The sequence below is a fragment of the Sycon ciliatum genome, chromosome 2 (genome assembly GCF_964019385.1).
Source record: "Sycon ciliatum chromosome 2, ocSycCili1.1, whole genome shotgun sequence".
Taxonomy (NCBI): domain Eukaryota; kingdom Metazoa; phylum Porifera; class Calcarea; order Leucosolenida; family Sycettidae; genus Sycon; species Sycon ciliatum.
Window position 1 is genome coordinate 41,436,765 of NC_088644.1, and position 15,034 is coordinate 41,451,798.

The window sequence follows — 15,034 nt, forward strand, 5'->3', positions numbered from 1 at the left end:
GCCAAGAATAGATCGACTTCGCGTGATAAGAAAGGAGTTGTTGACATGTGCAAATTCCGAGCTCGTGTGTGAATCCCCAACCCTGCCAAGCCGGGCATGTCTGGGTCTGATTTTCCGCAATTATTCCGCACCCTACTGAGTCTATGCAGGCCAATGGATTGTGCTATTCAGAACGTGACATTGAATGCATTATCATAGTGTCACTGCAGTAGAAGCTGTAGTTCGAGAGTAACCCTCTGACCTGTTGCATAGACTGATAGAGTCTACGTTGCGATCTACCAGCGCGGCCGTTCACATTGTGATCAGCAGCATCCATTGTGCTTTGGATAAACGCAAAGTGCGCGTATGTTGAACCAAAGCCGTAGCTAGGAAACAGGACGTCAAGCGCAGTTGAATAGGCTTGGTCGTCGGCGCGGTCATGTCCAACACCCTCTGCCGTGCCCTAGATTGAAAGAGATACGAAATCGTCGTGTCGGACGACGATAAATTCCACGTTGATGCGAGGACCGAGTATCTACGAATCTAGTTCGTTTCTAGTCCATTGAGGCGACCAAAGTGTTGCTTCAGGCGCACAAATGAAAGGTTCGTGCGTGCATCAGACCTGCGATTCAGCTGTTAGGGCAATACCGACGGAGCTTGGTTGCTTGGTTGGAAGAGACGCGCAAGAATGTGTAGCTGCGGACGCCGTCAACGTGGAGTGCTGCATCGGCTTCTAGGCATATCTTGTCTGGTCAGCTTCCTTTTAGAGCTTTGTGGCAGTGCGTTGTCGACGGAACTGACCTCCGGTGAGTGGTCTGTGCTCTTCAAAACTCATTGTCACTGACTCTGCTATAGAATATAGGTAATTGCACATCGTCTATGGGTTTGTACTAGCACAATCACACGTGTCCATTTATTCTAGGAGTCGCAGCTCCGACTGAACTGATGCTGTGATTTCTTGTAGTTTGGCGTGTTCAGCAATCGCTCCCCGAGCCTGGGTGCCCCCGTTACTTTGCAGTGTTCTCGATCACCTGCTCTCCCAGTCTCCACAATGGTGGTGGACGTTGGTGGATGAATGGGAGATGCATTAGTAGAAGTCTATAGTATAAACTTGATAGATGACTGGGTCAGACGCACAGTGAGACAAGTTCATTCTGTCATTACGGTTACATCTGCAGGCAATGGCCCACTGTGTTGCTGCATGTTTCTGGATGCCGCACAATGTGCAGAGCTGATTACACACTAGCAACAGCCACATAACAGGTATGCATGGACGGTCAGTTTTGATATACATGCAGATCATAAAGCAATCCAGTACCAACAATATACTGTTGTGAAGTAACGGCCATGCCACGCCAGCAATAGGGTTTCCAGTCAGCTGGCAACTTCTCACGGGCAATACAGAACTTGTGGCAAGACACACAGGGTGCATAGGTGTGGCCCATGGGGCTTTTCGGAACTAACTAGTACCAGTACGTATAATACTCAATAAGGGGCGCCCTTCGGCTTCACCCAGTCAAGGTTAGGTCATCTATTTGTGGCTGGATTATTTCTGCTGGTGGCGGTCCGCCATGAGTGCCTTCACGGCCGGGATGGAGATGAACATGCGACCTCTTTATCAACACTACCTTGTTATCATCAGTAGTATGGTTGAGATTCTCTGCAGATTGTTTCACATGTGCAATGATAATGCCAATCAGAGAAATTGCACAGCAAGAGCAAGAGATAGAAATTTGCTGCTGCTCCGAGTTTGAAATGACGAGTTCCTTTTGAGCTGGGGAAAGTGTTCGTTGAAGAATACTATCAGGCATGGCCAGTAAACTTTAGAACCGCTTGCCTTTAGTGACTAGAACATACAAAGAGTGTGCCAGTTATCCAAAGTGTCCACTGGTACAATCACAGTCTCCTCTTTGGTGGCTACAGGCAGAAGAAGAAACCAGCAATCAAACTTTTGCCATGGGCAGGGTTGTAATTGAAAACATGAAATCAGACCAAGGAATGAAACCAGCTTATTCTGTTTTACAATCGACATGTTGAAGTTTCCAATAGCATGTCAATTGCCTTCTCCTCGGGTGGATACAGGCAGAAGAAGAAATTAGACAGCACAATGCTCTTTAATTAGACAGCATAAGTATGATATAAGCGGCAGTAGGTAGATAAGGAAGAAGAAAATCCCCAAAACAAGGGGTAAAGTGATGATTCTCACGCACATAGAAACAAACCGAAACCAGCAGCTATGCATTATGATGACAAGAGCTGACAAATGAACTGAACAGTCACTAAGTGTGAATGTTTTACCTAACAGGCTAAGCATGAGTATGTCCTGTTTGTGCTTACATAAGACATTCAGACATCATTACTGACATTAGTTTGGTTCAGTTGCCATCTTTTCGTGTCGAACTGCACAATGCACATCACGCTGATCACACCTCTTCACACTTACTAATGCATGACTGTGACTAACTGAGATGTGTTATGTTTGTATGTGCTTGGGAATCACCACTTTACCCGGCCTTGTTCCGTGTTTGTTCTCGTTTATCCACCTACTCTTGCTTGCATCACCTTTGCGCTATTTTTATTTAAACCTAAAAATGTCGATTGTAAACAGCCTCAAGCTAGTTTCATTCCTTAGTCTGATTTCATGTTGTCAATTACAACCCGACCCATGGCTTTAAACTACATAATGGCTGTGCGCATACAATAGGAGCAGTACCATTTTTGACCAGTCCTGATGATCTATAATATTATTATCATGATAACCATGATCATAATTATGATGAAAATCTGATTGACAAAGGCGCAACTAGTAGTCATATAGAGTATAGTAGTTCTTATTGAACAAAAGGTGAGTACGAGTTTATGCGGGGTGCATGCAGGCCAGCTTGGGAAAGGTTGTAGATAAGATAATGTACGGGAGGAGGTACCTAACAATAATACAGAGGTTTTTAATATGTGGCCACATGGAAAAAGAAATTCGCATACCCGTACCTCTCTCTGCTTGCATCGAAAGTTCAAAACACAACTTAATTTTAAGCTTGCTTTGATTAGGGTGTGTTTGCTGTGAATTTTCTTATCTTGTTCACAGCTCCTGGTTGGGAGAGGGGCTCTCCCAGGCTAGTAAATCGAGTGCCTTTTGGTGAGCGTCTTGTCGTGAAGTGTGTGCCGACTCACATACAATACGTCACCTGCAGGCTGCGGCATTTTGAACAGAACCGCTACAAGGAGTGCCATATCGATAACCCGGCCACCAAAGGCTGGCCGGAGTTTACACGGCGGTATATCTTTGACGAGGTATCACGCGAGGACCTGGGTACATACCAGTGTATTGGCGAGGCTAGCGACTGGTACAGCGCTGCTGCTGCAAACTTCACAATCGAAGGATATGGTAAGGTTCTGATTTCTTAGCAGTTCCACCTGCTTTCTGAGTGGGCACGAATTGCACGCCTGTCTTCACAGTTGAAGAAGCGGATAGGAAGTTGCTTTACCTTTTTGATGTTACTCCATCTCTGCTCAGCTAGCTGTTTCTACCTTTTTCGATCTCGTTAGTGGAGCTTTAATGTTAGGTTTTGAATGTCCGGTTCAAGTTTCCAGGGATGGATCAATGACAATGGAAATCCTAGTGAATAACCCTGGATAAGTTACCTTCATGCATGGCAGGTGTGTACGTGCGCCCAACTTTACCAGCTGGTATTACATTTATGCCATTTCCCTCTTTTGCAGGCGAGGTTGCGGAATCTGTAGATTTCAGCAGCAGCAATCGGTCATTACTGTTCAAACCAGGTGAAGATAACACCACCATCGGCTACGTTGCACAAGCAATGGGAGTCAGTGAAAATGATACAGTGGACATAGCCTGCTCAGCTCATGGAGCTGTCCCACGAGCTAGAAAGGTGAGTGATGTTCTCAGAGTCGGAGATGACATGCTCAATGTAAGAGACTGTTCAGAACTTCTTATGCCCAATTTTTGTGCTCTCCCTTATGTTTTCCATTTATCTCTTTCCCTATCCCTGCCTCTCTCTCCTGCTCTCTCTCTCTCTCTCTCTCTCTCTCTCTCTCTCTCTCTCTCTCTATCTCTCTCTCTCTCTCTCTCTCTCTCTCTCTCTCTCTCTCTCATACATCCTCTGTCTCAGTCTCTCTCACACACCTTCCTTCTTTCTCATTGTCTCTCTCTCTCTCTCTCCATCCATCCATCCATCCATCCGTCTCTCTATCAATCTCTTTCCCCATCTCTCCCAACTTTCACCTCTTACGTCTTTGCCTGTAGCTGTGCGGAAGCAAATATCAACACCTGGTATTTCCAGTGCTGTGGCCATGAATCTTCATGTACATTTTGTTCTTCAACGTCTTTGCCCAGGTTGAACTTCTATTGGTGAATTCCAGTGGGAACGCAGTGGTCATCAGTGTAAGCACAACTGCTCAAGTGTTGAGCTCTGTGAAGATGTCGCAAGTATCAGATGGTCGGATGTTTATCTGCCGAGTTACCAACTTTCTCGGCACGGCAAACTTCACCCTGACCATGCGGACAGGACGTAAGTTAGGGGTCACAAGGCTCTTTATGATGATTTTGATACTCCATCAAATATCAGAACGTGGAGTGAGGGGGAGCAGTCGAGATACTATTCAGCACTTGTTGCAAGTAGATACGGATTTACCTTGTGTATAACTAACAGCTAACAGCCTAGTGATTGGCTTTGAGAGGTTACTTTCGTGATGCCTCGCACTGGTATTGGATGGCTTTGTCATGTATGCATTATTGGCATAGACATGGCTGACGATGTTTCAGTCTAATTAAGGGCAGGCGGTGAGCGGCTCTGACGCGAGCAGTGTTAATTCGAACAAACGGTTCCAATTTGGAAATATTGGATCTCTGAACCATCGTCTCTTTGGTGTGGATGTTCCACTTTCTTTCTCTATGCTATAGGACAACCAGAGTTGCAGATCTTGGGCACGCGCAACGAATCACACTCGCAGGCTGCAGTCAACACTATCATCGAGGCTGAGACACTGGGAGAGCCGCGGGCCAGGTACAGGGTTTGCGTTCATCGCGGCAACCGGAAGGACTGCACTCGCTACATGAGGAATCACGATTCTCGGACCGTTTCTCTGCTGGGAAAGTCAATTGACCTCTCTTGGAATGAGTCTGCACTGCGTGGATGCCCAGCCAGGTTGAGATTGACTGTCCATGGCAACGAGTCCTACTCCAACTCTAGCTATAGATATCGGATAGTGATGGTGAATCCCTGGGCTGCGCTCAATGCCTCTCTGGAAAAGAAGCTGATCAGGAAGTTCCCAAGCCCTGAGCCCCGCAGCATGACAAGGCTGCCTTGTAAACCAATCACCTCATCTACTCCGAGTACTTTTGTTACACCCAACACGGCATACACAGGCGTACCATCCACAGGCAAGGCATCGACTGCCGCTAACTCGAGCACGCCAGTCGTGAACATCAGGGGAACAACAAAGGAGATCGAACCAACACCGAGCATACTAGCAGTGGTTGTCGTGTCTGTCAGTGATCGAGTAAGCATCGACGATGATGAACGGTCAGAGGCCACACCTCAGGCAGCTGTCAGTGTAGGCTTGGTCGTTGGCTTGAGTATCACTATAGCCGTTACCCTTATGGCCTTCCTCACCCTCTTCAGCATGCACAAATCCAAGCAGATGCAGATGCGCAACAAAAAGCAGGACGCCGAGCAGAAGCTGCCAAGCGATGACAGAGCTACCACGGAGATGGAGACGGACTATCCGCGAATATCACCGTCGGTCTCGTCCAGCGATGGCTGTGATTGCCACATTACCATTACCCCCCATGGTCAGTCCTATCTCAGCTGTCCCAGCTCACCAAACACACCCAAACATGGCGCTCAGAAGGTGAGTTGAGTGTATGTGAACTCCCACGTCCAGTAGATATGCTTAGGTACGTACCAGCCTTAATGCACTGGCCAATATTCAATATAATTGTGCCCTTACCTGGCTTTCAACCATAGAATATTATATCTGTGTGTGTATGTGTGTGTGTGTGTGTGTGTGTGTGTATGTGTGTGTGTATGTGTGTGTGTGTGTGTGTATGTGTGTGTGTGTGTGTGTATTTGTGTGTGTGTGTGTGTATTTGTGTGTGTGTGTATGTGTGTGTGTGTGTGTGTGTGTGTGTGTGTGTGTGTGTGTGTACACTGGAAGTAGTACGTATGCATTATTCCTGTCCAGCAGAACCCACTTCAAGAAATACGACATGGATATATGCTGGCATGCAACAAAAAAAGTTCTTGTGATCATCCCTGGGTAGCTATCTTCAAGTTGCAGCTGGTCAATGTAAGAAATTTCTGCTTTGATTGATGTTCTTTTCGGTTTTCAGGTGTCAGTGTCAGTAAGGAAGGATCACCGTCAACTTGTCACTGTCGCTGATGTGGGCGACTTTGCTGTGGACATCAATGATGTTCGAATAGCAGAGGAGATTGGCAGAGGGGCGTTTGGTGTGGTGCACCGCGGAGTCGTAAACAACCTCGAGCAAGGCGAACTACGCACTGAGGTGGCACTGAAGTGGTCAAGAGGTAAGTTTTGTAAGTCCAGAGAGACAAATCAGTGTACATACCTAACTGTTTAGCCGGCTTTCCAATGCAATACCCATCTGCTACCAATATTGTTCAATCTGGGTAGCTTTGCAATACCCATCTGCTACCAATATTGTTCAATCTTGGTGACTTTGAGTAAAGTATTAATTTTGTGCAAGGGTATGTTTTTCTAGGCACATTAGTCAGTAGAAGGTTGGTTACTCTCAACACATGAGCTCGTCCTTTTCCCGCCGATTGCACTCAACACTTGACTGACTCACAGATGCCATCCAGAGTACACGAGAAGTCCATTGAACCTTCGAGTCGGCACACCTGCAAGAAAGCCCCACTCCCTGCTCATTAGTCAGTAGATTATAGCACTCATTATCCAGCCTTGCCTGTGTGATTAGAGCTTTGAAGCTGGCACTAAGTTATCTGAGTTGAGGTTGCGTGCATTTGGTGATTTGCATCACAGATGAATCGCAGTTCTCTACGAACCTTGAGATGTCCATGGAGATCACCGCCCTGAAGGAACTCGGCCGTAAACCGCATCCCAACGTCATGAGCATGCTTGGCGTTGTCTTCACAGAAAGTAAGACTCTATCTATTCCACTCACGCTGTGTTTTTCTCAACATAACTAGTAGGTACATGTAGCCCCTAACAGACCCTGGCAAATCACTGTGTGAGCACATGCAAAGATATCATGGCGGGTGCACTTCACCGTTCCATCTGCACACATCATTATGTATTCACCGGACCCTTCTTTTGTTTCAGGCACGCCAATCATCATTCTGGAGTACGCATCACGTGGCAATCTCCTCAGTTTGCTGCGCAAGCGACGCGGCGCATCGGATCGAGTGAAGCAGCAGCTCAGGAGACTGGACAGCATCACCAGTGATGACGGCTACGGGAGCAGTGCTAAAGCAACGACTCACTCACAGAACTACCATCGCTACACGTCCTTTAGCTCGCTGCCAAAAGCGGAAGATCTGCTGCGGCCTGTGAACGTCTTTGGCTTTGGACGGCAGATTGCCAGGGGAATGGAGTTTCTAGCGTCACGCAATGTAAGTGAACAAATTATTTCTTGCATTCCCCATAGCCAGGACATCACAGCGTAAATTACACAAATGAAGTCTGCTGTTGTGAAATCCATCTGGATAGATCTGTACATGTGGAAAGTCAGTACTTGGACATTTTCAAAAAGGGTGGATCTATTATTATTTTAATCCCCTAATTGTGTAGGTAAGAAGGCATGTGTGCAATGAGAGTGTATAGCCATACAAGTAGGGAATGAGTGAAGTGTAGTCTTTGTTAGTCCCACAAACTATTCTAGTAGTACTCAGAACGTATTATGTGTTTTTTTCTTCGTGCATAGTTCATTCACCGTGACCTGGCATCGCGCAACATCCTCGTCACGACTGATTACACGCTGAAGATCTGCGACTTCGGTCACTCTCGGTCAGTGGGCGACACCGAGGGCATCTACCAGCGCTCTCACAACAAGCACATTCCAGTCAAGTGGCATGCCATAGAGGCACTGCAGAATGGCTCGTACACTACAAGAAGCGACGTGTAAGTAGCCGTAGCATCTGACACTGAGTTCTAGAATAACTGCTCCCCTCTTTCAGTAGCCACCGTCTGCTTTGTTCAGAAATTGCATAAGAAGCACGCATGAAGGCAGCTTTATACACAGATGTACTTTCTTGGAAGCAAAAAACTGCTGTTCTTGATATGCATGTTAAAGCCTGCTTTTGTCGCCTATTTCAAGTGCACAATGGTGGCGCATTTGAACCCCCCCCCCCCCCCCCCCCGCTTCTTATTAGACCAAGAATTCTTTTTAAGTGTACTTACTCTCCTCGAATGATGTTTGATTTACACCCCACCTCTCCTCTCTTTTTTTCTTGTTCCCTGTCACTTTTCCAATAATGTCATTTCTCACTCCTGCCATAAGTACAACTTGTAGTTAGTGATCATCACGAGAAAATGATCCCCTTCCTTCACTTCCCGTATTCGGTTTGCAGATAAAAATAGAACAGTTAAAAATGATCATCTCAGTTGGAGGGATTTAAAAAGGGAAATCAAATGTCTCCTGACAGTTACCTGGCATAGAGAGGTCAACTGGCCCGGATAGCTTGAGCATATGACATGAATTAACATGCCATGTTATCATGCAGATGTCATGCGAGTGACATTTCCGTGTTATCCGATACCGTCCTGGTGACTGGCGGCTTGTTTGCCTCTATGGCCTTAGTCTTGTCATATTACCATGGCCATTGCATAGGCATTGCTGTTGACTCAGTTGTTCAGTGAATATTCCCTCTGGCATGGCAGTAAGATGCTGCAAGACTTATGTTTACTCAATGCTGCCTGCAGCTGATCCGAGTTCAGATCTCCACAGTTAGACGTCCATTTCGGATGAATGCCATGTCAGTACCGTGTGAGAAGTATTCTGTGAGTCGACATCTCAAAGCGGCATCAGCAAAGGACACCAGTGGAGTTGACATTAAGCTCATTACTTGTAGTGGACCCCCACATAGCCTGTTGTCCACACACACACAGACACACACATACAGGAATTTCATACCGAGCAGTTCGAGTTGTCACCCCCGGAAAGCAAGCATTCCTTGAGGGTGTTACTATGCTTTTTCTGTTTGTGTTCTGACAGGTGGTCATTCGGTGTTGTTCTGTGGGAGATTGCCACACTGGGTGAGTTCATTTTTACTTCATCAAATCCCAGAGACAGATGTTTCATCAGATGGATCTATTCTAGTTCACAGCTGCTAATGGCTTGCACTACATGTTGTACCTGCGAGGGCATGTATGATAATGAATTCTTGTTGTGGGTTTTCCAATGTTCCCCCAGGCTGTACGCCATACCCGACGATAGCAACCAAAGACTTGCTGGCTTCCATATCCGCTGGCCATCGCATGGAAGAGCCTGGCGATTGTCCGCCAAATTTGTAAGTGGCCTATATTTGTGATTATAAATGAGGCCCCGCAGGGATTCAGAAAATACACGTGTCAGAATGATTTCCAAGTGAACGGCTTTTCTATGGTGAAGTATCTACTGCTGTTTGATCAGGGGGTGGTGTGATGTCTAAAACAAACCAACAAATACATGGCAAGACTCGATGAGCTCTGGAAATTGTTTTGCTTTAAAAAAATCTAAAGTCTAGTTCCATTTATTCCCTTAAGAGCCACCAAAAATGTATGTAATTGGAAAGCCACAAGTGAAGATGGCTGGATTGTACATCATTGAAGTAGTGGCGGTTTCCTCTCCAAGACTGCGTGACTGAAATCCACTAGACAATGACCTTCTCTGGAGGGTCAATGCTGTGAGCTCTTCACTCCAGACATCTGCCGGGATCCCGAATTCGTTTACACAAGTACATACAAGAACTGTGTACATTATTACAATGTCTCTCTCTCTCTCACTCACTCACTCTCTCTCTCTCTCTCTCTCTCTCTCTCTCTTCTCTCTCTCTCTCTCTCTCTCTCTCTCTCTCTCTCTCTCTCTCTCTCTCTCTCTCTCTCTCTCTCTCTCTCTCTCTCTCTCTCTCTCACACACACACTCTCTCTCTCTCACTCTCACTCTCTCTCTCTCTCTCTCTCACACACACACACTCTCTCTCTCTCTCACTCTCACTCTCTCTCTCTCTCTCACACTCTCTCTCTCTCTCTCACTCTCACTCTCTCTCTCTCTCTCACTCACTCTCTCTCTCTATCTCTCTCTCTCTCTCTCTCTCTCTCTCTCTCTTTCTCACTCACTCACTCACTCACTCACTCACTCTCTCTCTCTCTCACTCTTTAGATATTCGGTGATGGAGACCTGCTGGCAGGTTGAACCGGAGAAGCGGCCTGGCTTCAGTGAGCTTGTGGACACACTTGACAATGAGCTTCAGAATGTGGCGAGAACAGCAAGGGTAAGACTTACTTCGTAGCACACTTACCAAGATCAACAATCAGGTGCCAGTTCAGCTTGAGCAGCTCAAGTATAATATATTTGAGCTGCTCTAGCTGAACTGGCCAAGATTGTTTGAGCTGGTCTTATATACCCCTAGCCAGGTTGAGCGCTATGTATATACCCCTAGCCAGAGTTGAGCGCTATGTGCAGACACACACAGTAGATTACAGGCTGCTTCTGCTGTGACTGCAAGTTTCAGGCGCTGGGCAATCCTCCATCTCCTGCCGCGATATGGTACATTTGATCAATCATGCACTACAGATAACACAGGGAATGCAGCATGATTCAGAGCTCTTTGCTTTGCTGCCTTTTCACGGCATTCAACACTGACTTTCCAAGAAATTGCTCCTATCTTTGGTTGGCGGCAATTTCACATCATATGTCCAGTGCGAGTGCATAAATAGGTACCAAAATGCCATTAATTTTCTCACTAGCATCAGTGCATATGATTGGCATACAAAACACTTCATTGGTGGTCTTAAAAGGAAATGTCTGCCAGCGTTCGGCAATTGAAAAATGAAACAAATGGATCTATAGTGGGCTGTACCACTCCCCCACCCCAGCAGTAGATAAGGGATGAGGAATGAAGCCATTGAGCTGAAAATATGGTGATGAGACAAGAGCCTGTCATGTAATGTTTGGAGAAGCAGTTTTCGAAAGTGCAGATCACACCGATGCTAAATGGGGCCATGTCAGGTTCTATTTTGTGAGAACTATCACGGTGTGAAACAGGATTGAGGAAGTAACAGCTTCTGTAAAGTGTCAATGCAGGAAACCAGCTGGAAGGAGTTTGTATTACTTTTCTGATAATCTATTCTTCTCCACTCCTGTCTATTTCTTTTTGCTTCTCAGGTGTGGTTGCCCCCCCCCCCCTTGATTGGCCATTGCAGGCTATGGGATGTGGATTGAATACACGAATAGATGGCTTTCTCTCCTCGTCTTATCTGTGACTTGTTTCGTGTCATTATTCTTTTGTTTCTAGGGTGTGGAGTACCTGAGTCTGGATCAAACTGCTCTACAGACAAGAGAGACTGAAGTCGAAGAGGAACAGGAAGAACACCCTAGAAAGCTCAGTCTGGCCGATTTCTTGCCAGTGAGTTTGAACTTTGACGAGTCGTCGCAGTTCACATCCTCTGCCGACGCATCAGCCTAGGTAGAGAATTTCTTGATTGCAGCAGACCAAGCTCTGTAGCTTAGTTACTCTTGTTGTGAATGTGCTGACTTTTGTGCATCAACGACTATTTTCTGTTATATCTCAAAAGCCGCAAGGCGAGTCCCTCGTTGAGCTATTATATATGGCATAATTCCGTTGAAACACCTCCATGCCAAGTATGGCATGGCTTGATTCAGACCGGCTGTCCTTCACCAAGATAATGGTGCCACAATCCACTGGCCACATAGATATATCAATTCTACCCAACACTGCTGCACTACTGTTGAGATATGCACTGCTATCTTGAGAACAAAATATATTATTCAGAAATCAAGCATGTATGTCAATTTCTTTATTCTTTTCTGAGGCTGATTTCAATTGAGACCAAGTTTGCAAGATGATTCTGTTCCTTGAGCCTTGCTCTCTGCACTATTTTGGAAGTAGTAGTTTGATGGTGAGGTCATTGCTCTCGTGTTGCTTGAGGCTGATAGCCGTAGTAGCAGCTGGTATAGACCGATCCCCTTATTATTGTCTGGGTTCGAGCAAGGGGGCAACTCCGCAGTCGCGTGGGCATCCGACTTCACACACGCGACCCAACTCACCTCGGCTGTGCGTGACTTCTTGCATGCGAAGTGCAGAGCACGTGAAATCTACATGCAGTGCAAGCCTGTCTACAAAAATGTCACAAGGACTTTTGATTTGAGCTGTTTGTTTTTGTTCAGACGTCTTCCTTTTTACGACTTCAGGATGCCTTCTCAGGATCATTGTTGCGTTCCTCACTGTCAGAGCAGGAGGACGAAGCAAACAAGTCATTTCACTCTTTTCCTCGTGTGGAGCCAGAGCGGCCTGGAACAAGCGGATCCAGGCTATTCCCCGTGAGGAAGGACGTAGTTTTAGGGTCACTCTGAATCATGATTCGAGTTGCAGCGACCATTTCGATCCCGACATGGAAATCGTTTTGCCCAGCTCTACTAGGGCAGGATGAGTCCAGGAAACCAAACAGCTGTCCTACCAGGTTTGCTTTTCGCAAGATAGTGGAGTCTGGACGCCCTGCTCCCCAGGCTCGCTAAACAGTATTTGCTGAGCCTAGTGCAGTTCGGTCCTATAATGGAAGTGCAGCATCTGCATCACGAGCTCCCCATGCTCGCAAACTAGTATTTTGCTGAGAGGCAACGGCACTTTGAGTTGGAAAGGAGCCTGGCTTAGTGCAGTTTGGTCCTGTAATGGAAGTGCAGCATCTGCATCAGTAGATGGCAGCAAGTAGAGCTTGTGTACTGAGTCTCGAGGAGCAGTTGGACGATGTGAGGACTGGGGTGAAGAAAGCCGAATACAGCTGCTTACGTACGATAACATAAAGGAAGACTCTGAGCCGCTCCAGTTTCTGACTGGTTTGCCTTCAGGTGTTTGGACCGCTCTGTGGGGCTTCCTTGAGCCTAGCCCAGAAAATGTACTGCGCCGCGCCAGATCTGCGAAGACGGAAGCTGAGGGACGGCAGATACAGTTGGAGAGCCGTAAATCGCCAATGAGCATGTAATGGAGGATCAGCTGCTATTGGCATTGATGTGTCTACGCCTGGGCCGAATGGAACAGAAGCTCGCATTCATATTTGGCACAAGTAAATCATCCGTTTCATGGTATATAACTAGCTGAGCTAGAGAGATTTCTTGTTCCTCCGTTTGGGCATCATCCCCATCTGGGCGAGCTGGCCAGATGTTCAGTCATCAATGCCATGTACCGCAAGACATTCTGCATTGTGGATGAAACTGTTCTATTTTGCCATGCACTTAGGGTAAGCACCGGCACGGCAAGACCCAACAGATCCTTGTGCTCTTATTTTCTCCCATGGTAACATTGCTGGTTACAACACCCGGTAGCCAGTCTTAGATGCAACCAAATCAACCAAGTCCTCTTACTCTTTTTTTCAATGCTGAAACTAAAGGTATACCATTATTTGCATTGAATGCAGTGATGATTTCAATACTGTCCACCAGTACAACGCATTACCAGACTGGCATATAATCATGATAATATTATACATTTCGCAATCACTGTCATTGCTTTCTTAGATCTCCAATCATCAATATCGGACCATAAACTATATTATTATCTTATATCATCATTAGTATCCTCCTCTAACGATGAGCTCGAAGGAACGAAACAGCTGTCTAGAGGCATAAACAGTATCTGTCAATGGAAGTGTCCTTGCTGTGCTGGTGTGTTTATGCTTCGTGCATTAGTTCGGCCAAGAGCGCATTGTGGTGACGGGTTGAGGATGTAGTAAAGTGGAGTATGGCTGAAAGCTCTGTCATTTTATTAGGAAGGTATAGAAACGGAAAATAAAACTGAATCTTCATCTTGGGCATAGGCAGCCCGTCTCACATTAAATATACTAGAAAATAGTTCACTCTGAACATGCGCAGTCTCCCTAAGAGGGGGGGGGGGTATATTCATAGGTTTGAAAGAACCGCACACATACTTTGCTGCAGACAGCGGCAAGCTTTGGCCCTCGTGCTTCGACGAGGGAGCAGTCCACTGCGCTACGCTTCCGATCAACGGCAAGCTTTGACTTTTCAAAGGTCCGACTCGTCACTGGCTCTGCGGTAATGTTCCTGGAACAAATGCCCCATTGCCGACTGAGGGCCAGGGAGCACGCAATCTGCCTTCCTGGGCGAGAAGTGTTCCAGCACAAGAAGCAGCACGAATACATGCTGACAAAGACCGCCATCACCACCAGCCTGCACACAGCACACTGTTCTTCAAGCACCATGCACTCCTTCCATGTCACACATGATGTGTTAGCACTGTCCTCCTCTAGCTCTTCACGCTCAACAAATACCACATACTGCTCATCATTTTTTTTTGAATGCTCCCTCTGGGTGGGCTAGCCCTTCGACTTGACAAAACAGCGATCGCCACTGATATCGTCACCTCATAGCAGTCGCTTCCACCAGTGGCTTTTCCTGTCTTTGCAAGGTGTCCAAGGATGGCTGCTGTTGTCACTACAGACAAATCAGAAGTACTTTAGTAGCTGATGTCCAACCCGCAGACCGTTGGAAAATCGATTTTTCAACTTCAGGGCTGCAGATCGCGATCGTGACTTGGCAGCACCACGGTTACCTTCCTAGAAGATGGCTCTGGAGAGGAAAAGGCAGACCAGAAAAGGTTACTAGTATAGTCTTCAGCACCGATCTCAAGGAGAAAGGAATACGGTGTAGCGTACTTGAAGCCCAGGCACAACAATAAATCTCAAAACACGATTCGCGATTTGAACAACAAAAAACTCACCTCTAGAGTAACTCCTGTTTGTGGCCCGAGATCTCTCCCTCCCGCGCCTTCAAAAAATCCTGCAGCTGCATCACAGTCCATATCTCTCTCGGAGACTCTGCTCC

At 46.6% G+C, this 15,034-nt stretch overlaps 1 protein-coding gene across 1 annotated transcript; it reads left to right on the top strand.

Moving 5' to 3' along the window:
- Positions 1-260: 260 nt before the first annotated feature.
- LOC135810135 (uncharacterized) lies at positions 261-12,077 on the top strand. Its single transcript, XM_065323601.1, has 13 exons — positions 261-785; positions 3,065-3,364; positions 3,700-3,869; positions 4,334-4,508; positions 4,901-5,850; positions 6,332-6,527; positions 7,003-7,119; positions 7,303-7,592; positions 7,904-8,100; positions 9,194-9,234; positions 9,392-9,488; positions 10,340-10,451; positions 11,475-12,077. Exons 1-13 carry the CDS (start codon positions 668-670, stop codon positions 11,643-11,645), a joined length of 2,934 nt encoding a protein of 977 aa, XP_065179673.1. The 5' UTR covers positions 261-667; the 3' UTR covers positions 11,646-12,077.
- Positions 12,078-15,034: the final 2,957 nt, after the last annotated feature.

Bases quoted from the DNA above. Each gene is read 5' to 3' on its own strand.
- LOC135810135 (XM_065323601.1), top strand. From the start codon at position 668: ATGTGTAGCTGCGGACGCCGTCAACGTGGAGTGCTGCATCGGCTTCTA. The intron at 4,509-4,900 runs GTAAGTTAGGGG...TCTATGCTATAG, and splicing joins CCTGACCATGCGGACAGGAC to GACAACCAGAGTTGCAGATC. The intron at 8,101-9,193 runs GTAAGTAGCCGT...GTGTTCTGACAG, and splicing joins TACACTACAAGAAGCGACGT to GTGGTCATTCGGTGTTGTTC.